The sequence below is a fragment of the Aquila chrysaetos genome, chromosome 20, assembly GCF_900496995.4.
Source record: "Aquila chrysaetos chrysaetos chromosome 20, bAquChr1.4, whole genome shotgun sequence".
NCBI classification, from domain to species: domain Eukaryota; kingdom Metazoa; phylum Chordata; class Aves; order Accipitriformes; family Accipitridae; genus Aquila; species Aquila chrysaetos.
This window is the reverse complement of record NC_044023.1, coordinates 4,559,298-4,585,159: the sequence shown is the minus strand read 5'-3', so window position 1 is coordinate 4,585,159 and position 25,862 is coordinate 4,559,298. Positions and strand designations below refer to the sequence as shown.

Here is a 25,862-nt window from a genome sequence, read left to right as displayed (position 1 = left end):
GTTATAAAAACCTGTTGTAACCACTACAAACAAGCCTGATGCCAATCTAAACTCTAAGCCCTCTTTTTTTCGCTGAAGAAGATTTCCTTGAATCGTTTCCATTGGATAATTTCAGCAAAGAGGGGAAGCCTTGTCCCTCTACACATAACAAACTATAAGGAAAAGCAATCAGCCTAGATTTTATGAAGAATCCATACCAGCGGCTCCAGGCTTCCACATTCATTTCACACATCCTTTGGCTCTTGCTCAAGACACTAAGCAACAGTGCTCTGGTGGCAGTTTGCCATAGGATACAAAATAATAAAAAGTTATTGTAATTATTAGTCACTGCTGTTTACTCTGTCTCTTCTCTCCTCAGAGGACACCATTCCGCATTAAGGCATCTTAATAGACAATAACATTCATATTGCACAACCCATTCAAATGACTAGCCATGCATATGGGATAGATAGGCATAACAGTACTTACAGCGAAGCAGATATTGGCAATTTGCTCTGCTCTCAGAGTGAATTATTCACATAAACACAGTAAATATTAGATCCCTGAGGATACTGCAATGTTTTTCACTCAAACAGAAGTTACCTGAACTGCATATGTCTGAAATCATTTGCAAGGCCATCCTAGTCTGAGGTTTTCGCCAAATATACAGGGTTTTTTCTTTAGTTATTATGACAGGCAAGTTTGCATGGAAGATTTTTAAGTAAATAACAATATTGAAGAAATATTTAATTACTAATCTTACATACATTTAAATCTTATTGGAAGGCAGCAGATGACGTCCATTTTCAGATACTACTTTTACAAATTAAAAAACCCCCAAACCCTCCAGATATCAGGTAACCATGGGACATACTCTTTAACAGCTCCTACAATTTTAAAACATTATTGTTCATTGTAGGAAAGTGTAATGTCATTTTCATTAAGAGGGAGCTATGTCTTTGCAGATCCCTCAGATTGTCTTTATTTCTTCCTTAACAGAAGTTGAGAAAAAGATAAGCAAGGGCCTCATAGGCATTCTGTTTCATACTAATGGCAGGTACTACTAAGATCACAAAGCCACACTCTTATGCCAGGTAACTAGAGGGATAAAGGAGAAGAACAAACTAGATTATTTATTTTAGTACAACACACTTTTGTTCAGATATTTTAACTTCAGTGTGTGTAACAGAAATGGCACCACATACATATAGGACAAACTTCATTTTGGCATGCATATTAAAGGAGAACAGTGACTTAAAGGTGGCCACAAGGAAGGCTAAACATGGATACCACCAGAACTGTAATGCCTCCAGGACTTTTACTCACATATTAGAAGCAGTAACATTATCAGAGGAAGCGTTTGTTTACCAGCAATCACTTTCTGTGCGAAACCCAGATGATGGAATACACATATAACAGGTGAATAGATCATCTCAGATTCTTAAAATTAGCAAGCCTTTGGGCTCCACTGCTCACACTAAAGTGTCTGTTTTAGAGAATTCTATATACTGATTCAATAACACTGTAAGAGATCCTTCAGTCTGCTTAAAGGATGTAGGATTTTCACTGTATGATCTAGCAGGGGAGACAAGATGGTGTCCCACTTGGTTCTGGAAAGCTGCTCTGGACGATGTTGAGCTTTCAAAAAATACAGAGATGACATAACCTAAAATGTCCAGGTTTAAGGATTTACTAGAATTCAGCAATTCGAGATGTCACATCCAAAGCAGATGCATTAAACCAGAGCTTTATGTGAGCAAAGGCTGGCCAGATCCACCTTATTGGCCTACTAGCAGGCAATTTTGTGTCCCAGCTAGGCAGGCTTTCTGGAGATGGGTGCCTGAACGCTATCAGAAGATGATCCTGAGACAGCGATCAAAAGCGTAAGAAACCACATTTAAATATTTAATGAAGTGAACGCTGCCATTTTTGTCTCTAATAAATACACCATCATTTAAATACATAAAGTATTTACCTGACATGCATAGCCATGAGAAGATTATCTACTTTGCTATTCTTTTCCCCGCTTCTGCTAGAAGGACTGTTGTCCTATTGTTCAACTTGGCCTTTACAGATCAATGCTTTTAGCACAGGTACTGAACCATGTCATCTCATTTCAGATGCTAGCTCCATTTGTTAAGTATAACTATCTCCATTCTTTTTAAACAGCTCCAGATAAACTACAAAAGTTTAATATTTCTTCTTTTGACTTTGCAAAGCAAAGCACAGTAGAAACTGAATGACTATTTTAAGAGACAATGTGTTTTCCCAGTATCTTTCCACCACATACCGGCTAACAATTATGGTTAACTCAATGGTTATACCATTCCATGACTATCTGTCTAAACATTCCTCAGAGTATGAATTCAAGCAAACAACAAATTTTTAATCTCAGAAGAACTCAGACGACTCCATCTACCAGGTAAATTTGTCATTTCTGAAGCTTAGCAGACTCACCATCTCATCAAACACTGAGACTCTACAGAAGCTCTATCTGGGGATGAAGGAAAAGGCTCTGCTGGCATACAAAGGACTTGTGGTAATGTACCATTATTCCCTCCCTCCCCCCCACGCTCAGTTCTCATATTTGGATTACGAACTTCACTGCAGCTTCTGCATAGCTGTGCTTCAGGATCATGTTTCAGGATGTAATTAGCCTCACAAAAAAATGAAGGGAAAATGCTTCAGTCATTTTATTTTCCATGCATAAGCTACAACTTACGGTGAAATCATTGCTGTAAATGGACAAAAGAAAAATTTTCCATGCTAAAACTTCAACAAAAAGGTTTGCCGCTTATAGATTATAGGCTACAAGGGCAGGAGTGGATTAAGAAAATATGAATTGAAGAAAAAAGTTCTAATTTTAATAAATGTTTTTATATTAAGTTTATGTTTGCCAAAAATGTATTATCCCTATAAAATAATAAATCTATATTAAAATCACGCCACCTGGAAACTAAATTTCTAAATACATAAAACAGAACTGAATAAAATACACATTTTTTTGTATCTTTTGAAAACACTCCATTTTCCTGTTCCTTATGCAACTGCAGTACTGAAAGAGAATTTCCAGCTGTGCCTTGTCAGCCTACGGACCGAACATATTGTGCTGCTTTTCATTTTCCTTAAGTGAGCTTTTTTAGTTCTCCGAGTAACAGTATTAGCTGATTCTCTGCACACAGAACAGAACAGCGCTTTGTCCCCAGGGAAAGAAGCTATTTCAGACTTAACTAAGGAATCATCTAACATGTTTCAACAATCCCTACTGTTTCTCTGTTTGTTTTAAAGATATCACTGTGATTTTGTTTCATTTGCAACTGGAGACTAAATGACACCAAGCAGAATCTGCTGTTAGGTTAGATTACAAGGTAAAATGTTTTAAATTTTAAATTACTGCTTAAAGCATGGTGTTGAATGGCTTAAACGACATGTTAACTTTGCAAATATGTATGAAATAATACTAGCTATATTTAGCAATACTGAACATAAATGCTTTTCTAGATAAAATATGCAATACCAGTTGATCTGCTTTTTGTTTGGTATGAATGTTTGCCACGCACTTCACGCTTAAACTAACTGAAAGTGCAATTAATTTTGCTGGTATGGCTAAATAACTCATTTCTATGCAATAAATTTAAAGAAGAGTATGTGAAAAATCTTTGTAAATCGCTTTAACCCCTGTGTATCACGAGAAATAACCTTGACATCTTAGAAATATGTTTGAATTTAGACTGAATAGATAAAGATAGATTGTTTAATAAATTCTGATACTCTGGCATTTCTAAAGGGTCAGTACTTTAAAAATTAACTTTAATTTCCATTAATATAATAGCAAAATGACAGATACTGAACTTAGTGAAGATAAACATTTTGAAAGCTACAAACTACTGAACACATTATGTGATAAAAGTAAAGGTAATAAAAGATGCTTACACATACTATGCATGATCTAAACATTTATGTGTAAAATTAAAAAAGGTATAGCAATGCGGCCATGTTGAGAGTATCTGGCAACACAAAGATATAATAATTTCATTATATTAGTTACCTACAATTTTAGTTTGATATGAAATCATTTAGTATGAAAGTCATAGAAGTTGAATAGGTTGAATTTTCCCCAAATTAAAAGTTCGCTGGCACTATACTAAATATAAATTCCTGATAGATAATCTGAGGATTCAAGTCATGGGCAGTAAAGGCCCAATGCATTTAAGGCCTTTTTCTTGTATGACATTCACAATTTGGGCCTTAAAATGTGAGACAGCACTTATTTTATAAGCCAAGGAATGAAACTTAGAAATGTAGCTCAGTATTTTGCATGCAAGGAACACCATTTGGTTGAAAGTAGCAGTATTAAGCTTTTGGTACTGAAAAGTTAACTTGGTGTGAAAATATAGCATATAAACTCACATATATGAACAGGATTATTTTATAAAGACCTATTATTGGGGGGTTGTTTTCTGTTGGTTTGGTTTTTTTTTTAAATTTGTAATTATAATGTATTTTATGAAAACAAGTTTCACTTCTATATTGAAGTTAACAGCAAAACCCTGAGACATCATTTATACAGTAAATGTAATGTAATTCACCCTATGTTATTCCTGACTTTTAAAAATACATGCATAGAGAATGGAAAAGTATTTCAGTCATGCCATCATATGCCTCTGGTCACAGGAAGAAATGGTTAAATGTTAAAAAAGCAGAAACGTAGCAGCATTGTAACTACATAGCTAGGGTGTTATTATAGAGTATACTATAAAAGTATGACCATAATTAAGATGTCACTAACTCAACAGAATGAATACACATGTTCAAGACTTTTCTTTGTATATTCAGTTTTCCCTAAGGGCTCTTTTTGTGTTTCATTCAAACTTGCAGAACAGAAGTTTACTGTGTAATTTTATAGCCAGTCATTACCATGCAAGTAAGTCAGAAACCAAAAACATTAGGTCATTTGTCCTGCAAGCTGAGGTACTAAGAAACAAGCACTTTCTTAAAAAGAACAGACATCATCAATGCAGAGTACAAGCTTCTGCATCGATTTGATATGTTAACTAACAGTAATTTCTGTAAATAAAAGGCCAGTACAAAGTCTATATAGCATTTTGGAACAACTGATTTCTAATGGGTAGAAAGCAATAAACTGAAATCCGAATTAATTTGAAAACCCTGCTATTACATGAGACATTATGTGGATTTGTGTGAGACACTTGCATCTCAAATTCCCTTTATAAGGAAATAAAAGCATTATCTTAGCTTAACAAAATTCTGCAAATTAATATCTATATTTGCTATAATATTTTAAAATTAAAATAGTTGAACACAAACGACAATATCAGAAAGAAGTAAAAGCATACTGTTTTAAGCTTATTTACTGCCAACTTCCCACTTAAAAACATGAGAATAAAATTTATGAGAATTGTGCTGTGGAAAGCATGCAAAACATGCAATCAATCACACGCCTTATGTTCAAGAAAAGTTAGGCAACTTGTACCAAAAACTTGACCTATTATATAAATCAGAAAATACCAAGATGCACAAACTTTTTAAAAAAAATCTGATTCAGGCAAAACCACAGTTCACGTTCCTGAAACAATACTATCCTGTATTTATACAAGTAACTATAATAAGACTAACTCCAAAGTGAAAGACTACATATAAAGCCAGTCTGATGAAAATCAAGAAAAAGCAGTTTTTAATCCCCTCAACACTTCCTTAGAGAAAAACCATGGACATACTCTAAGCCTTGTCTTGGACACAAAGACTAAGTGCTCTTACTCTCAAGTTCTTCACTAATTTTCAACATCGCAAGAATCCTAGTGTCTTCAGACTCTACCATCTCAGTTAAAACAGACCACAGGACAAAAGCATTTCCTTTGTGAAAGAATTATGCCAGCAGATCTATTACAAATCATTAATAACTTTGGACATGCATAGCCTTAGCTCAACACTGGTATAGCCATTGCTGGATATGCTTTCTATGCATACTCCTGAATCTTGACTGCTCTGTTTTGGAATGCCACCTATTGGTGACAGTAAATGCAATTTTTCTGTCAGAAGCATAAGAAGTCTCAAGACATATAGTCATTTTGAATTTCTTAGAAAGTAAATGCAGTACACAACCCATTATAGATCAACCTTTTTAGACTACCTATGCTTAATAAAAACTTCCACTAGAAAAGCAGATGTGGGATGTCACAAAGAGTGCTATTGTGATCAAAATTCCAAAAGATCTCCTCTACTGCAGAACCAGAAAGATTCTGTTAAAGAAGAGGATGGCTAGAAACGGAAGCAAAAGCAGCATGTCTTTTCATCTCTGTTGAAAAATACCTTGCACAGAAATGACAAACCAAAAGCATTTGGGGTGGCATATCAGAAATGAATTGGGCATTTTTCTGTTACTTTGCCATTGCCATGTTCAGGAGTTACAACCAGCTGGAAGAAACATTAGCAATCAAAAAAGTGAAGAAACACGTTACAGCTTTCAAAAACTCCCTTGCTGGAAGCAGGAACAATTACTAAACTACAAATGCCTGGTGGCACTGCAAATCTAAACAACCTCTTCAAATGCAACCCCGAATACAAAGCTAGCACCTATTTGAGTTTGACTATTGCCCGTAAGGGCAGAAAACCACAAAACTAAAATTGCTTACTTTAGCTCCCATAGGGCAATTTCATTCCAAGAGGAAGCTTGGTTATATTGACCTGTCATGTATTGGTCCACCTGCTTTGAACAGTGCACCATGACTGACATAACTCTAAAAGCTGTCTAGGTATCTAATTTTCCTCTTTTTTCCCATTCCAGGATACTTTCCAAGACACACAAAAACATGCAGGCTACATCATTAGTCTATTATTTCCTGCTTGTCTCTCTGTGCATTGATTTTTCTCAAAATGAAACTAGTGCACTTCTCAGGAGGCAAAGGAGAAGAATGCGCTACAGAGGATTGAGAAGGAGCTCCTCAGCAGGGCACAGGTCCCCAAGACAGCCAAGGATGAAGCTTCCAGCTCCCGTTGCTGTAGTACCCAGCATACCTCTTATTAACATTGATGACAGTGTTATGGGTGTATTTGACTCTCTCATAGGTTTGGGTGGACATGAATCTAGTTACAGTGTCTTACCAGGTAAGAATAAAGCCCCTCTACTACTGAGAGTGGGACGATTTTTCTCTTGATTTCAAATGAAAAATATAAACTCATGAAAGCTTTATTTTAGCTCTGCCTGCAACACATACTGAAATAAAACTCAATTACCTTTTTGCTAACCTACTTTTGTTGCCTTTTATAATTATTTTGTGGCTAGCATATGAAGCTTTTTAATTATCTATGCTTAAGCCTTACAAAGAATCTTGCTTTGCCAGGTAACAGTAATATTTTTGGCAATTTTTCTGCATTCTCATTTCATCTTAAGTAATACAAATTTTGTTGGGATATTTTCATAACTTCAGATGTGTGGCAAGTTTGAAGGCCATTTTGAAGAATCTGTTGCTCAATATATCTAAGCCAATTAGCATTTCACTAAGGCCCTAACACCAATAACACCAGTGTTATTTAAAATAGATTTAAGTTCTTTGTTTGTTGTTGTATTTTTGAAAAGCAGATTATGTCTACACACAATATTTAATTCTTTATTTTGTAAATAAATTAATGACACACAGTAATAGTTGCAATCTGAAACCTACATTACAAACAAGACCCTTATGATGGAAAACTAAGCTAAGAGAGAAAAACAACACTCATTCAACACAAGATCACTCTTATGCTCCACCAATATCGAGAACCCGGAATTATTTAAAAGAATTTCAATAGTATGATTTATTTAAAACTTGTCTTTTTGATGATCTAGAGGTTTTCACATTGCTGCACTAATATGTATTTTATGGTTTTTGAAGGAGATGTAGGGTAGAGGATTTGATGTCTTAAGAAACAAACAAACAAAAAGCGTAATTTCATTGATCTTTACTGAAACCTGCTTTGCTAATGTAACAGGCTTTTCTACAGTCTCCTCAAAGAATACAAGACTAGACAGGGATTGAGAACTGATAGTTGTTAAGTGTCTCTTTGGTCCTTAGTGCAGTAAAGGAAGAGTGAACTCTTGCTCTAGGATGGTTGTGATTTTATGTTCAACATCACAAATGGGAAATTACGACTCACAAAACAGGAAATTAAGATTCACGAGTCTAAAAATCAGACATCCATTCCGAAGATAAGAACTTCTGAATACTACTATCAGTATTTTTCAGGTTTGAAACCCCAGTTATCAATCAACTGAAAATTACTGAGAAGTTATAACACTTCATTTCTTTTCATAGAAAGAGGTTCAAAGGTTGAAGAAAAGACACTGGGATGTTGTGAAGAACCAATACAGGGTCATATCAACTCTATAGCTAATAAATATAGAGACAGAGATACTTCCCTTCCGGCACCAAGAGATCACACAATGAGTAAAATTATCATATGCAATTTCATGAAAAAAATAAGAATGCCCTGATTACCACTGTTCTACATAAAATGATAATAATCTATTTTTATAAGCAAAAAGTTAAGCCTTTTAGTGTGTCACACGAGACACGAACACTAGGTTAATAGATCTCAACATAAATGGCAAAACATATTTTAGTCACATTTTCTTAACAATTACTATTTGTTGTGAGTCCTTACTTTCAGAACGGTTGAACCATTTCAAATGAAATATTTTTAAGTAAGGGGTTTTAATGGGAAAACTAGCAAAACTCTTGATTGTAGCATTTCTAGTGTGTACTACAATGTTACTCTTATAATATGTACTACTGATGTCAAACCTTTAATTTAAAAATATTTTTAAAATTAAACAGAGGAAAATACCACACAAACAGCATACACTTCATGTAAGATATTCCAGTCTCTCTGTCAGAGACCATCAGTCATGCTGAAATAATGCATGGTTCTTCCCCCCTCCCACCCCATTTGTTTCTTTCTATCTGGACTTGCATCCAAAAGCTGAGCTAAAACCACTGAACTCATTTTATTTGGAACTTCATGCTGAATTTACACCATATTTCCAAAGGTTAAAAGTCCTGTGCTCATCTGCCAAAGACTTCAACCACAAGGTATTTTTTAGTCTAGCTTTTAAAGTTCAAAATTTTTTCAAGTTAATGTCAGATTTGGAAAAAACAGAGCCTATTAAATAATAGAACACTATTATTAATCATGCTTCGGAACAGAAGAAAATGCAATCCAAAACTTAATTTTCATTCTCCTAGCTACTTACTTTGCTCTTAGTAGCCTAAAAAACAATTTACAGATAACATATGCAGGATGAAAATTAACAGTTAAATAGTGGTTTAACAGTAACCAGATGTATCTCCTTCCTCCATATAAAAATCATGTGAACCATTTCAATTAAATCAAACCACAACATAAGGTAATTTGCAGTTGTTTTGTCCTTTACAGACCACAGTCTGCCCATTAAGCAGTGCAGAATAGGATGTACACTGTTGCACTATTTCTAATATCTCTTAAACCTCACTTCTCCCTGCTCATACCCATACTAAAGTTATTCAGTGGATAGGAAGTTTAAGGACCATCTCAACGCAGTCTTTACTCTGTCTCATAAGGGTTATGTGAATTCCAACAAATTGCCAAATAGCAGTTCTGCAACGCAATGAAAGGATACCTCTTTGCCTTTGCACACACACATTTGTCCTGTCTTTTTAAGTAACTCTCACACACACAGAAAACAAGATAATTTGTTAAAGAAGTCTGCAGAGGGCAAGGCCTGATAACCCATATCTTTATGCTTATTCAGACAAGATTTGGATTTGCACCAACTTCAGATACAGTCTAGTAGCTAAAACAAAATAGAGAATTTAAGGAAGCACCAAAGAATTTCCATCTCAAGCCAGATATGTTCCTCTGGAACAGCTGACGTTTTATTGTTTAACATGAGAAAGTGTAGTGTCCTTTTTGTGTTTCCTTTGGAGATTATTTAAAAGAAATATTGCGGCTTCCTGGCAAGCATATAAAAACCAGAAGTCAGCATCCAGCAAACAGCTGCATTACAGATACCTGGGTAGAATGACAAGGGACTTACAGCCAACTAACATTTGGCCTGGGCTAACTCATCTCCTCCAGTTAACGTGGTTTGAGTTGATTAGAGCACAACTTTATGCAGCTGAAATGATGCATACATATCCTGGACCTCTGAAAAAACAAGATGCAACGGTTCAACAAATTAAATTCTCCCCCTTTCCATCGCGAGAGTAACTTAAATCAAAAGAGCATTTTTTAAAATGTAAGGAATATAGAGGAGCATCCAAACAGGATGATTCTGATCACTAATTTTTCTTCTAGAAAATAGGTTCATATCCACTGGTCTTTAAATAGAAGGGCAAAGGAATACCTTTGTTATGAAGCTGAGAGTAGGACTGCCTTAAAGGATTTTGCAGAATGCCTGACTTTGAGTCAAATATTAATTCCTGAGACATTTCAAACCAAATATTTACAATGGTCTCGTCAGGATATTTAGAGACTATCCTGAATACTCTTCCCTTTAAAACTGAACAACCAAGCATGGACCCGGGCGGAGTATGGGAAAACAAACCCTGCAAACAATCCCTCCAAAGACAATTTGTCTGTCACAAACAAAAGTCTCTTGCATGTAAATTCAGTTGAGATAAGATTTTTCCACTGTATTAGACAATCTTCATCTGAAGGAGGAAGTCAAACCAAATAGGAAAAGAGGAAAATCTTTTTTTTATTTATACACAGGAAAGTACAAAGTAACTTAGAAATGGGTTTTCAACTTGAAACAAATACTTCAGCAATGCATTCTTACAATAATTAGAAAGAGGAAAAGGAAGGTGTGTACGGAGTTGAGATTCTCACCAGATTTAGAGGTACGCTCAAAAATAGGAAAAGATTTACATGGGATGAAGAATCTCAACCTTGGCTTTCCTTCTCTCGAAAAGACCAAAAAAAAAAAAAGCATCATGCTAAAGTGCAATGTTTATCCTGGTGTCTGGATGAGAACTGCTCAGGGAAACCTTTGCTGAGGTAGACTCCATCACTGGAAGGAAAGAGAGACTTGGAATAGTTTCTTTCCCAAGTCTTTATGCTCTCCAAACAACTTGTCTACTGAATATCTGAGTATAGCTTACAAAATAAATATCTTCTACGTTTCTTTCTGAAAATTTCAACTAGTACGCTGGGGAAATCTCAATTTTTTTGTAGATACATGTCCAGAAACTTTGGAGACAAAGTATTTAATAGCACAAGTTGTTTAAGCTTGCTACTTTCCTAGCAAAGAGTATTTTTCAGATAAAGCAAGTTACAGGGAGGAGGAGATGTTTGCCATCTTACCAGTCATTACAGAATGGACTTTACTTCCATTAAGCCTATGAACAGTCACGATGAAGTGAATATTGTTACCCTCCCAGTTCCGCACAGCCTTAACAAGACTTTCTCATTTAGTGTCCAAGATATTAGAAAAGATGTCTAGCACACAAGAGAGAAACAGAAGAGGGTCTGGAAAAAATATTTTCAAGCTCTGCATGATTTATTTTAACTCCCTTGTGATGAAGAAAACTTTTGTTTCTTTCTCAACTGTATCTACGTACAGCTTTCATTGAGATCTGTGATTTCTGCTTTCCATTTCTAAGGGTGGAGAGGAAAGAGGAGCTGCCATGCAAAAGACCCTCAGAAACTCACCATCTAGATTTAATTTTCCTATTTTAGGAATATCTCTGAACTTGAATAATTCAAGAGTTTTTCCAGAAGACAAAGATGGTAAGGGTCTTCACCAGTTGGCTAGGAAATGAACTATTATGACAACTGCCTGAAACAGAGGGAGCACACAATTAGAGGGACAGAGAACCTGCACTCAGTTTTCCCTGTGAAGCTGTAAGCAGGTAACAGCTACATACACATTAATTGTGTACCTCCCCCTTGATTGTCTTCACAGCTGAGAGGCCAAGAACCAAATAGAGATTGGAAATCACTAATAAGCTGAAGAAAATACAGCTATGAAAAACAAGGAATAATGATAAGATACTTAGAATAGGGTATATTTTACATATTTTCAAAATGAGAACAAAATAGTAATGCATCGTGCCAAAGTTTTAAATAAACACTATTGGTTTTATTTCAGTTTAAGCTATTTAACTCCAATTTTCTATTTTCTTTTCTTAGGAAAGAAGGGGCACTGCACAGCTAATGGGATGATAATGTACGATAAAGCCGTCTGGTCTCCCAAGCCCTGCATTACCTGTCTCTGTTCAAAAGGAGAAGTGATATGTGATACAACCATGTGCCACCCCCTGAAATGTCCCAAAACTATTATACCTGCAGGAGAATGCTGCCCAGTTTGTTCTGATACTGGTACAGTACACCATATTATTTTTACTATTTTAAAACTAACTCATGCAAAACCTAACATAAACACTATGTTTAATGATATAAAGGATTACAAGGTACACCTTATCTTTTTACAGAGAAAACAAGTTCTGAACTACATGATAAGAGCAGGTCTTCAAAATTTCTACTCAAGTTGACTTCAGTTTCTTAGAGTACACTGGCTGTTAGAGGAGTTTAATATAATATTTAAAGAAAAGAAGATGTTAAGTATGCAATAGTAAAGATAATTATATTTCTTTTTTTTATTTTCCCCTTTCTGTTTCTTCCCTCCTGCCTTTACAAAATTTTGGTAAATGTATGAAGAAGGAACATCTGGTTACATTTTATATCCCACTTCCATTTCCAAAGGATCAATCAATAACTACTAGCCATTATTAATATATTAGACATACATAATAAACATGATGCAGTTTACAGACTGGTAAATCTTTCTTAGGAGTGTAAAAACATGCAGCTATTTGATATAAATCAAGAGAAGATAGTCAACTCACAAGAGGAACAACAGAACTACAATCTTGTTTCTTCATAAAAATTTAAACAAAATCAGTATGTTTAAAAAGAAAAGGAATAGAGAAGATAAAAATGAAATGTGTTTTCCTTCCACCACTCCCAATACCCTAAGTCTGCAAAGTACTGAACTTAACCTCCTCTTATCGTAAAATATTGCTTAGCCTTGTGTGTGCGCACATATGTGACACACAGAAATGTACTGAGTAGAGACATCACAGAAATTAACTGTAGAAGTCATGTTGATTGAAACAATTAAACTCCTTTTATTTGAATTGCCCTGTTATGCGAGTAAAAACTGCATTTTGGTAATTAACACATTTCCCTGGTGAGCTCCCCACCTGCAGCCATCTCTACATCTGACAGTCACCTGCACAGGAGAAAAGTCTTAACCTTTGTGTATTTTATTCAATTACCTTCCTCCCACTCCCAGACACATTCTTTTTCTCTTTAGACACCTCCATCAACACAAAAACCCTAATGTATTAGTTCAAAAAGGAAGATAAGGAAGGTTATATTAATTTTTCCCCTTTTTTCTGGAGTTGCATTGAATCATACTGTTTTGTACCGTTGGGTCAATCATTTCTCAGTCAAAGTATGTCTCTTCTGTCAAGCAGCAATATAAGACCATATTTTAATTCTTTCAAATAATATTCTAAGGGGGATACTATTCTTCTATAGTTACCATATTTTTACTATACGAGGGGAACAGTCTTTACTAAAACTTTAGTTTCATATCCTCTTATCAGACAACTTTGTTGTTGTTGTTGTTGTTCTCATTGCCTCTGGTTAGCCTCCTCTTTGGATTCAAGTATTATCTCACTGGATGATGTGACTGAGTTGTCTGGTGATTCTCCAGAACCCAATGACCTTGACAACACCAATATATTGTCATCAGCACGTACTCAAACTGAAAAAGATGAACTGCTTAGAACAGAAGTGGTAGAGTTTAAAGAGGGTCATAAAAAGGTTGAAAAGAAAAGAAAAAGGAAAGGCAAAAAAAATCGACAGAAGTATAAAGCCTATCACAGAGAAAAGAAGCCTATCACAAGAAAGGAAGCTGCAGAAGAAGAAATACAATATGAAAGTGATGAAGATGATGGTACTTTCAGAATGCCATCTCATTCCCCAATTCCTGTTCCACCGATAGAAGCTCATCCATTGCCATCTGGATGTTCTACCTCGGACACTACAATAAGCTGTATTAATGCCAAACTTACACAAATACCACCAGTCTCAGATCCAGATGTAACAAGTCTAGACCTTACAGGTAAATAATGGGTCTACTTTGCATGATTTTTCCTATGAAGTAACATTATCCATTCTCAAATGCAGTCAACAGTAGTGTTGATGCTTTGTTGTTCCTTGTCATAAAAATGTATTAGAATGAATTTTACATCTAAGCCTCTAAACCAATGAATTAAAAATGCTAGATTTGCTTACTAGTGTTTAAATACTAATATGAATGTCTACACACAATTATTGTACATAATAGAACTATTTTTGTAATATATTTTTCATGTACAATACTACACAACTCAGATGCATACTGTAATTCATAACTCAAACTATTTTCTTGAATTCTGTCCTAGGAAATAGTATCACTACTATCTCAGATGAAGCATTCAACGGGATGCCTAATTTAGAATGGATTGATCTAAGTAAAAATAATATTACCTCTCCTGGCATAGGTCCACAAGCATTCAAAGTAAGAAAGCCTAACTTTTCTACTATCCTATGATTAATTCTTGCTTAAAGGAAACATTTTCCTGCTTTTCAGTCTATGGATCTAAAACAGTTTGCACTTCGTATGAGTAACCATTCTGTAATTACAATACAGTTAAACTTGGCTATTTCAAGAAAGCTCTTGTCATAATCTAGAGATTTTTGAAAGACATTCACCAAGAATTAAATGTTAAACAATAAGAGAGACAATTTTCTCATATTTTACCAGTTGCAGTTGAGAGATTTCAGAATTGAAGGGCTCATATTCCATTAACAACACCTGGGATACTCAGGCTCAATATTTGTAAATTATGTATCATCTTACTCACTACATTAGCTCTGTAAAGCTTATGCTCTTGAATTCCCCAAAAGATCTGCCTATGCCAGGTCTTGCTATAAAAATCCACTCAATAGCAGTTCATGTAATCAGCTGTATTCTTATTGTTGACTATCTTTAATGAGAAACTTTCAAGCATAGCTGCTTACTAAAAGAACAGCTTTCTCATAAAATAGTCCAAGAATCTTTCTACATTCAGTCTTTTTCTTGCAAGGGGAGTTTACACGGTAACAGGCTATTCAAGTGCATCTACATATACCTCAACTGAAGGCAGAATAGTCCCATAATAATTTCTCATGCAAGCAAGAACATACAGGTAGTAGTTCAAGTATAGAAGTAAAGCATCAGGGCCTTGCTTTTTGAGGCAAGATGAACACAAAAAGCATATGAACAACAAATTGAATTATCACAGTATGTTTTTAATTTTGTTTCCTGCCATATGCAGTCAGTCTTCTTGCAGGACTTTCTGTATACCACCTCCCTCCAGATAACATGCACAGCTGTGGCTGACTTCAAAGGACTTCAGTTCCTACAACTCCTATAAAATCAAAGTGGATGGAAAAGACAGACCAGGAAGGTGTCTCAATCATGCAAAAAATTTTAGTGAGGCTTGTATCACACCAGGCAGTTAAGACAAAACTGGAAGAAAGCAGGCTTCAGTGGATCCACTGCTAAAACAACTCCACCTTTTTAAGAAATGCTCACTACTGCATGATTACTGATATGCATTTATCAAAACTAAGCTGTGGTAATTTTTCATACCAATTTTTTAAGCTGGCTGAAGTCACAAAAATCCTAGGTCACTGAAAAAGTTGCTGTCATTATGCGTGAGTAAAGTAAATTTGCTGACCTACAGAAAACCATCAATTTGCTCACAAATGAAGAGTATAAACACATAATCTATAAATGTATGTACTTTGAACTCCTAGATACTGCAATAATGTAGTAAGGTAATACCTACATGACTCAAAGACAGTAGCAGTAATACAAATAGTTATGACTGGATAGCTGCAGGACGGCTGTGTGAAGAGTTGATGTGCTCAATCAAGCTCTTCCAGTTGCACATTACATTAACTGGCACCTTTGTTAATATTTAGCATAAAGAAACCAATTAATTAGACTGACAGAAGAAAAAAATTTTTTTTATTCAAAACACTGGATACTAGTGCACTGCTCCTGAAAATCTTCAAAAAAACATGTGTTTAAGAAAACATTAACTATGATTACACTATATGTTTAACCATATATTTTACACCTTGATAATCTAAGTTCTCTTCTTCATCCCTATGATTAAGATCCTGAAAAAGCTAAAACGTTTGTATTTGGATGGAAATATGCTGGTACATATTCCCTCTGAATTGCCATCATCTTTGGAAGAAATAAAAATAAATGACAACCACCTTCATGCCATTGATGAAGATGGCTTACAAGGTATTTAGAAAACTAATATTGATCATATGAAAAGATTAAAATAAATTTGAAAAGAAGGATGTTCAACCAAATGCATCTGGATATAACCAGAAAAATGACTGCTAGCTTAAGTGCCATGTTTTCAAAAGGTAACAAAAGCTGAAAGATTTGCATGACAAAGATTTTTAAAATTACATTTTCCCTTCTTATGCAACTGCTACTCTCCCAAAGAAGCTTATATTTAAGGTTACTAAGTAGAGATGGATTTGAAGTATGTTGAAGATAGCTACTCTCCTGACCCATAACCTGATCGCTTTATGTGTGATGAAACTATATTAATTATTTTTTAAATTGCATGAAAGCAAATAGAATTTGATGTGCATGAAAAATAAGGCAGAATAGAATTGGAGTTAACCATGATAGTTTTAAGCCAAGCAAAATGTGGGCTGATACAAAAAAAAAAAAATAAAAATAATAAAAAAAAAAAATTACAGGGGGTACCATCAATGTTATAATATACTTTTTTTGCTCCCTTTCCTCTCCTGCCAAAAGGCTCCCCATTTAAACTGGATCAGTTTAGTGATACAGCTCACTATGGCGCAATATAAATGCTTGAGCTAAGACAAAGAAAACTTAGGCCAAGGGCTGCAAGAGCCTTTTAGTTTAAAATCAAACTGCACTGTTAAAAGGAGCTATAAAAAGCTTCTGTAAAAAAAAAGTTACTTAGATTATTTGTGAATGAGGAACTTATTATTATGAAGCAGTATTTCCTGCTTACATACATTGATCAACACTGGCTTCTTCTGTGACCTGCATTTGGATGGCTGAGGAAGAACAGTATAATCCATTAAGGGTTCTCAACACAGGACAGTAGGTGGTTGAAAGGAGTAAAATGAAATGAATAAAGCAGGGAGCGGGAAGATATGAGCCCGAAGAAAGAGTAACAAACCCATTAATACGTAAGTGACTGAAGACCCATGGATATCATTCAGCAACTGCACAAAGGTCAGCACCCACATAGTATTCCAAAAATCATCTGCACGTAACCATGAAGTAATAAGGCCTAAATGGTAGCACTATCCACAAGCCTTACAGCTGCCTTCTTTTCCCTTCTAAGTGGGAGAGAAAGCTCTAGTCAATCTCTAAAATTCTACAAACTAATAAACAATATAATTGTATGATTACGAGATAATAAATGAAAATCCTTTCACTATATCTTCATTGCTGTGAACTGATCTGAGTAATGCTTAAGATGGTTAAATTTTAAACATGCATTTTAACAAGATCTGAGATGGCATTAACTAACAGAAATTCCAACTTTTTCTCCCAGATTTAAAGAACTTGGTCACCCTGGAATTAGAAGGAAATAAACTCAGTGAAGCAAATGTCAGTCCTTTGGCCTTTTATCCTTTGAAAAGTCTCTCTTATTTGCGACTGGGAAGAAATAAATTTAGAATTATCCCACAAGGTCTTCCTGCCACTCTTGAGGTAAAAAACAAAAAAAACCCAAAAGGCAACCCCCCCCCCCCCCAAAACCACAACCCCAAACAAGAAACCTTCACTTTCCAGACATTTTAACAGACTTTTTTTTTTTTTTTACTTACTGCATTACTATCATAAGGTACAGTTAAATTTAAATTTTATAAATTTGTTTCCAGATATATTAATACTTTTTATTCCTTAATCATTATTTCTAGAAGTTTACTTATATACCAACTCCATCCCAAAAGGTATCTTTTAAGTCTGAATTTATCTAGTACTGTCTCACAAAATAGTATAGCCTGCAACTTCTGTCTGTTCAGTTACACATCATTCACATAACACTCCTAATACAGATAATGTCTTAGTGCAAATACGTGTGCACTTTGAGTTACCACACAGAGTAAAGTTCACAAGATGGCAACAAAAATAATAAGAGATCTAGAAAACCTGTTTTACAAGGAAAGACTAAAGGAACCAAGATTGTCTAGTCTGAAAGCGAGATGCTTATATCTAACCACCCTCTTCATTTTTTGGCTGGTCTAAATCTCAATTTCCCTGGTGTTCCAAATGAGGGATGCTATCTGGAAGGTATTTTCTTCCTCCATTTGAATCTCTGTCTAGTTTCATTCTCTGCTTACCTCAGTCTTTATTTCAAAGTTAATTCTTGCTACCTGTTAATTTCACCATCTCTCTTCATTCTATCTTTCCTTTTGCCCTTTCTCATTTCAGTGTCCTTGTATTTATTTCCTTTTATCCTTAGGATCTTCCATGATCTGAAATGCAAGGAGAAAAAAAAAAAGAAAACCAAATCGAGCAAACCCAACAATATCTCTTCTAGAACATTAGCTTCTTCTGCAGCTACTGCCTGCAACTTTACTTCAGCTTAATGTTCTCCACTACACATTCACTCATATGTTACATTTTTTTCTTTTTTCCACTTCATCCCTCCTTAATGAAACAGTGAACACCTGGCAAGTTTTTCTACATTTTATATGCTTTGGGAACACTCAATTTTAAACCAACACCTAATAAATTCACAAACAATGATTTTCCGGCTACAAAGTTGCTTTTCTATTTTCCCAAAGCCTTCCTCTGCAGGCCCTAAATTCTATTTTGGGTCCTACATATATTTCAGTCATTGCTCCATTTTTATTTCACATCATATTTATCCTATATTACAAGCCATTATCAGGAACTTAATCTATGTAAAACATGCAGTTATGACATGTTGCAGACTCACAACATGAAGTTTTGTAAAACATTAACATTTTATATTCGTACAAATTTGAAAGTTTCAGAGCTCACGAGTGCCCAGAAAAAATATTAAGAAAGCAAGACTCTTAATATTTTTCTCACTAATAGCTTTCCAAGACACAAAAAAATTAACAAATTCTTGTCAATCTCATCACTCTCACATTATATACTTTTACACTGTACAACTTTCAGACAAGAAAAAAGATACAATTCTGCTTCTATTTAATCTTTCAAAGCAATCTGTATTCTCACAAATTAGAAAACAAAACAATTGCTTTGAAAAATTGTGTTTCTGAAAGTCACACAACAGATACAAAATTACTCTGATTCAGATTCAGAAATTAACAGATATATCAGGTAATACGGAGAATAGGTAATAGCTACATTTTGAATTGCAATGGGAAAGAATAGCATATTTTGCTTTCACAAATTTTCTTTCCAAATGCACTTACAGGAGTTATACCTTGAAAATAATCAAATTGAAGAAGTGTCAGAAATTTGCTTTAACCATACAAGAAACATAAATGTCATTGTGCTAAAGCATAACAAATTAGAAGAGCACAGAATAGCACCTTTGGCTTGGATAAACCAAGAGTAAGTAGGAATAATTTAAAATATAATTATTTTATTTTTCTTCATTATTAGTGAGTCAGATAATGAAATAAATATTTGCACTTCATTATGTTTAACTTGAAATTGTAGTTATCTTTAGATTTACTTGTTTTCCTTAGCTAATTTGTCTTAATTTTGTCTTAATTTCCCTTGCTTAAATTGTATAATCTAGGAAGTATTCAGAATTGGCTTTCAAATAAAAAGATCTTATGCCTCAAATCTGTACCATTTTAACATAGAAGTCTCAATATTTTTTCTGACCATGCAATTAAAAAAATGAAGATTAATTATCAATAATAGTCTATAAAATCATACAATAATGTGGTATTAATATATAATTATCTCAAAGGTAATTTAAAAATAATTTCATATTGTCATAGCCTTATTTCAAATTGGATTAAAAATTATAAAAGTAAATAAGATGAAGGGAAGACTGTGCAGCTGCATTGTGTGAAAGTAGAATATAAGCAGAGGAAGCAATGAGAATGAAAGAAGCAAAAGACGATATTACTTTTGATTCTTCTGGTAAATTATTTGCTAAGCTACATAACGTACCTTGCCATAACATATCAGCAGCAGTCCTACCAAGTTGATTTCCTGATTTATAAACTGCTTAATCTGAAAACCACCACACTGTACTAACAGCTTCTCTCCTCTCTGGGAGTGAAGCACATTGGAATGATTCTAAAGGAGCCATTCACAAAATAATTCATGGGCTTTAGAACAAAATTTAAAAATCCATGTCAATGGGATAACCACTAAAGTCCCAAGCTTATTATGTGTTTTCCAGTGTAACTCATTGCAATTCAGCAATGCTTATCAATCACAAATTAGTCCCTTGGGTTTCCCCTATTCAACATTCTCTCTGTACTCATTACTGTAGATTTCTTACCATCAACAGAATCATTGTGCTTGAATGATAATTAATGACTTCAATTCTTTCTATTCCCAGAGTAATTACTCATGACCATGTTCCATAAAATGCATTCAGTTCCATTAACAGAAATAAATTTCCCTTCGAAATTTAGTTTCCTTGTAATCATGTTAAGCACTATTTTGTACAGAATGTAGCATTAACAATGCAGTAAGCTATGTTTTCATCCCCCTTTTTTTTTTCTCCTTTAATGCAGGAACTTGGAGTCAATTGATCTCTCGTATAATAAGTTATATCATGTTCCCTCCTACCTGCCAAAATCTTTACTACATCTGATACTTATAGGAAATCAGATTGAAAGAATTCCAGGATATGTCTTTGGTCACATGAAGCCAGGGCTGGAGTATCTCTACCTGTCCTTTAACAAACTTACTGATGATGGAATAGATCCAGTATCGTTTTTTGGAGCATATCACTCTCTGAGAGAGTTGTTTTTGGATCACAATGAATTAAAGTCTGTACCGTTTGGAATTGATGAAATGAGAAAATTACGTTTTTTAAGACTGAACAATAATAAAATAAGGTAATTTCCAAGTTGTTTGTTACATTAATGGCATTAAAATAAATGTCACAAGACATGCTTAAAGCAGAACTTTTTACTTTTAAGTAAATCTTTTTTTAAAAATTCTGAAGGAGGAGCTAAATCCTGAGTTTTCTACTGCAGCATTTCTGCATATGATAACAGAAAAGTGAGATTTCACCCTTCCTCATAGTTCTTGAAAATGTTCACAAAGATGCTGAGCACCAGTTCCTTCCAGGAAATTAATCTGTAATACTGCTTGGACCACACGTCTGCTGGGGCAGCTGCGATTTGGTAGGCACAGCAAAGTACCAGCTTTTTCTGCTCTTGGACCAGCCTGCAAACTGGTTACAAAATAACTGGATGGAGTCATCAGCTGCTGATGGCCACTGAAAGCCGCCTTTCAGCAGGTTTCAGCCAGCACCATTCGTGAAGTTAGGCATGCTCTCTGGTTCCCCTGTATGGTTTAGAAAGCAAAGTAATGATTGACAGAGGATCTCTTACTACATGTGTTATACAGAAAGTTTTCATTCAGCAACACGTGGCAATACTTTCCTCAGGAAAACTAAGTATATGATATAAATGAGAAAACAATGCAAGGAGAGAATTTTAAAAAGAATGACTTGCAAAAGTCCTCAATAAATATATTATTGGGAAAATTTAATGTACTGATTAAGTTAACATTTTCAAATCCCTACATAAACAGCATCTCTAAAATAAATTATGAAGTTATGAGTTATCTTGAATAATTAAAATATAATTCCTTCCACAATGTCACAGGACGGTCCCTCCAGAACGCATCTGCAGGACTCATATCAATGATGATGATGTTCATGAGAACAGTGAAGAGGAGAATGAAGAGTCACGCCTGGAGCATGTTCATCTTGAAAACAACTATATCAATACAAGACAGCTATCACCACATGCATTTTCATGCATAAGATCCTATTGCAGTGTTGTTCTTAAACCACAGATCATCAAATAAACACCCAACTTTTGCATTGCAACCCCTATCTCTAGAAACACAGCTTTATTTATTTTCTGCTACTAACAGGTCTGCTTATTTCTGATTTAAACCCTTCTTACTACTCTAAATAAGATACAGTATATTATATACTGAAGTAAGGTAGTAGTGTATTTCTTAATATCATTTCACTATAAAAACATTAATTGTAAAAATAGAAGCTCAAGATTATGTCATAAATTTTTATTTCTATTGACAGAAGTTCTACTTAAACACAATAGATCAAGCTGTGCCCCCAGATACACCTCCATAAGATCAGATTTTAGAAAAGAATATAACTAAACCCTCAACTTGGTCCTGGCTTATTTGATTAACTGAATTTAAAACATTTTAAATGGTACCATCAGCTTTAAAAATGATACAAACAAAAGTCCTTCAGCTATGAACATTCTAGCAGTGCAAGAATCAAATTTCTTAAGATATATGTGGTACTGGATTTTCTACCAAACATTTTGCAGTGATAAATTCTCTTCTAACTGAAATGTCAAGAACAAAAATGTTAAATTGTTTGTTTTAGATGACCCTGAAAACTTCCTGTATTCAAACACAGATTCTGATGAGCTCGAGGAATTAGCAATTAATTTCTATGTGGATGGGGTTTTTTTTTTGAAACAAAGTGGTTTTTTTTTGTTTTTTTTTTTTTTTTAAACTCAGAGAGTGGTAGATCCCATTCATTTGTACAATGAATAGTTAGTTTGCTAGATTTTTATACTGTAGAGGATCAGGATCATGTTGCCCATTTAGGGGACAAATCAGACTTTCACAAAACTTTTAAATATTGGGTTAGTGGTTATTAGTAGTTATTTGAAAGCTTCTAGATAGTCATAAATCACCACTTCAGAGACAATGTGGATAAAGCATTTTCAGTAATACATCTGATACGAATGTCTGCTTAGGTATATAACAGTAAGTGTTTACAAATATATCTCTCTTTCCCTAGAAAGGAATTCAGTCTCTTGAAGTTTCTTTTTAATGTCTGAGTTCAAAGAAAAGAAGCATTTTTAATATTCCACCCTGGATTTTAACATTATATTCTTTAGAGAAAGTGGCCCAAAATTTGATAAGAAGTAGTTAATATTTTTATTTTAAAGAACAATTTCAATAAAAATTCAAAGTAATTCTAACACCTTTCATATTTCTTGAATTCTACAATCCTTTCTTATAAGAGTAGGCTGGTGGCAGGAAATGGTTACAGATGACTGGCAAGTCATTATTCTTCACGCAATTACTTTCTACTTTATCCTGGGCTATTCTGTGAGGCATTTAAAAAAAAAAATAAATAGTACTCTGCTTTCTTCAGTACTATAGGTATGCTGTCTAATAATTTCTTCTTCAGAATGGATCGGAACAAAGGATGAAATGGTTTAATACAGGGATTGACTTTTCTGAAGGCATATAAAAGCTGTAAGCAACTGCACATCATAAAACTTCTAAGGACATATATTAACTACTGAACTGTAATTTTATTGCCCTCACTCTGGAAGTAGAGGTTTCACTATGCATTTCCCACACATCCCAATCTACTGCCAACAGACATGTCATATAATCAGCATAAGCATACTGTTCACACAACATTTAACAGTGAAGGATCTCCAAACACTTTTTTTAACATATTATAGACAGCATATATGAACACCTGAGTTTTATTTTCTCTGAAGCTATACAATCATGACAAAAACAAGATCACATTGTTCTATCTCAAAGTTCTCTCTTACTCAAATAAACTATTACCTGCAAGGTACTTCATCTGCAGTGCATTGAAACCTACTGCGTTTCTTGTAAGAAACAATCCTAAGATATGTGGATTTCTGTAAAAAGATTGCTTTGGATATTTTGTTTGGTAAAGTATGGTCAGAAGTCATACCTTAGTGATTTGCTAAGTTTGGTAAAGCATGGTGAAATCAACAGGCTGAATTTTTACATACAGTGTTCTGTTTTAGGTGGTTTGATTTCATTGCTTGTGCACTTTCAACATTTGATTCCTTCTTTCCTTTCACTTTGGCTAATATTCCTTTGTCTTTGCAAAACACCATTAAGTTCCCAAACTACTACTTTGAGAGACTAAAAAACCTAAATTATTAAAATGAATACTTTCAGTCTATTGCTAAATAACTTCAGATTTACTTTGCAACACTGCTAAGCAGTGCTTTCAGAAGCTTTACTAAGCATTTTGAATACACAGATTGACCCAAGGAGGGATTTCTAGGTAAACAAGCTGCTGTATTACACCATTTTATGCATTCTTATAATAAATCTAAGCAAAACACCATATATTGTTGCAAGTATTTTCATTCAAATAGAATACTTTTCTTATCAAAACATTCAGACTTATAAGACTCACTAGAAAATCTCCACTGGATAACACTGTTAAAATACAGATGATTGAAGATTTATTGCTACCATTAACATATTTTTTTCTCCAATATGTGCTTTTTCACTTTTAAGACATCATAGAATTGAATTTTATGCAAGTAATTTGTCTAAGATTTTTCCTTTGGTCATTTAATAAAATGAGTATCAAGCTTGCCTGAAAGTACACTGTGATAAGTTTTTCCTACAAGAAGCACTCAATAACATAACGTGACCTAAAGTTACGGTGCAAATATAATGCCACAGTAGCGAAACAGAGAGACTGAAGGAAAAACATTTTGGAATCAGAACACAACAGTAGCAGAGGCAGAAGACCAAGAAGGAGAAAGAAGCCAAGGGATGAAGGGTATGCAATAAATGGATGCTTACTCACTTAAGAAATACATGGGCAATTAAACTTGGATAGCATTTCCATATGTCAAATGTAAGCAGCTTACGTCTGTTCACTCTTCAAAATTGCCAACTACATTGGAAGTGAAATGGACTTTATTATAAAAAAATCCCACTACTTTTTAACAGTGAGCCTCACGGGATTTTGTAAACAAAGTAAATGGGATTACCACCATTTTACAGCTTGTGACAGTAAGACATAGAGATGTGACCTGACCATTCTTGGTCAAGAAAAACATGGGAACAAATTCAGAATCTTTGGCCACCAGTAGGATTAAGATATGCAAGGACAGCTCAACACAAACCCCCTGCATTTACTGTTTATTCTCTAAAATATATTTGAGCAAATAATTAATTTTTGCAGGCTTACATTGGAAATTAATACACTTCAAGAAGGTAATCAGACTGAGAATGGAATATAGTTCTGCTAAAGTATTATCAGACTCAGAAGTCTTATAAAATAGTATGGACCAAACCCTGTAATAGCCATTAAATATTCTTGCAGAATAAGAAGCTTGAAATAACTTGTTGAAATAACCTGTTTGAACCTCGGTCATACTGGTCCTTTGAAAACTTCCTAAGTCTTACTGAAGTAGGCACCACTTGATCTTTTAGTCTGACAAGAAGCTCAATTGAGGTATAGTGGGAAAGCCTTCACATTATTCCTAGATAGGTGGAACAATCACTGCCCGCAGAAACTCGCTGTATGCAAATCAGCAAGTCCCTGATGAGAATGCGGTTTGAGGAAGAAAACTGTTAAGTCAATCAAGTAACAATTCTAACAAACAATCGGATTTGGGTAGATGCACAGAAGTACTCTCATTACCCCTGTTCTCCACATACAGATGTAACTGCAGTTTGTATTCACAGATAAATTCAAGAGAGAACAAGCTGCAAGTTGCTAGGACAGCAAAGATGTCCCATC

The 25,862-nt window shown here is 34.5% G+C and overlaps 2 protein-coding genes across 5 annotated transcripts in view; one reads left to right on the top strand and one right to left on the bottom strand.

The window, feature by feature from the left end:
• LOC115333254 (centromere protein P) overlaps window positions 1–25,862 on the bottom strand; it is a 166,212-nt gene that overhangs the window by 42,755 nt on the left and 97,595 nt on the right. The window lies entirely within an intron of this gene.
• On the top strand, window positions 2,340–24,446 carry ECM2 (extracellular matrix protein 2). 2 transcript variants are annotated; one of them, XM_029995918.2, is made up of 11 exons: window positions 2,340–2,401; window positions 3,268–3,347; window positions 6,785–7,104; window positions 12,148–12,336; window positions 13,673–14,149; window positions 14,472–14,587; window positions 16,237–16,372; window positions 17,682–17,839; window positions 19,542–19,681; window positions 20,830–21,156; window positions 21,934–24,446. In XM_029995918.2, exons 3-11 carry the CDS (start codon window positions 6,810–6,812, stop codon window positions 22,136–22,138), a joined length of 2,043 nt encoding a protein of 680 aa, XP_029851778.1. In that variant the 5' UTR covers window positions 2,340–2,401; window positions 3,268–3,347; window positions 6,785–6,809; the 3' UTR covers window positions 22,139–24,446. The 2 variants fall into 2 exon arrangements, with proteins under 2 accessions (XP_029851778.1, XP_029851776.1); XM_029995916.2 differs by having other exon boundaries at window positions 2,378–2,518.

What these genes read in the sequence shown, in the direction of transcription:
- ECM2 (XM_029995918.2), top strand. Translation starts at nt 6,810, where the DNA reads ATGCAGGCTACATCATTAGTCTATTATTTCCTGCTTGTCTCTCTGTGC. An exon ending in TAGTTACAGTGTCTTACCAG is followed by an intron (nt 7,105 to 12,147) that starts GTAAGAATAAAG and finishes TTCTTTTCTTAG; the next exon opens with GAAAGAAGGGGCACTGCACA. An exon ending in TTGGCTTGGATAAACCAAGA is followed by an intron (nt 19,682 to 20,829) that starts GTAAGTAGGAAT and finishes CCTTTAATGCAG; the next exon opens with GAACTTGGAGTCAATTGATC.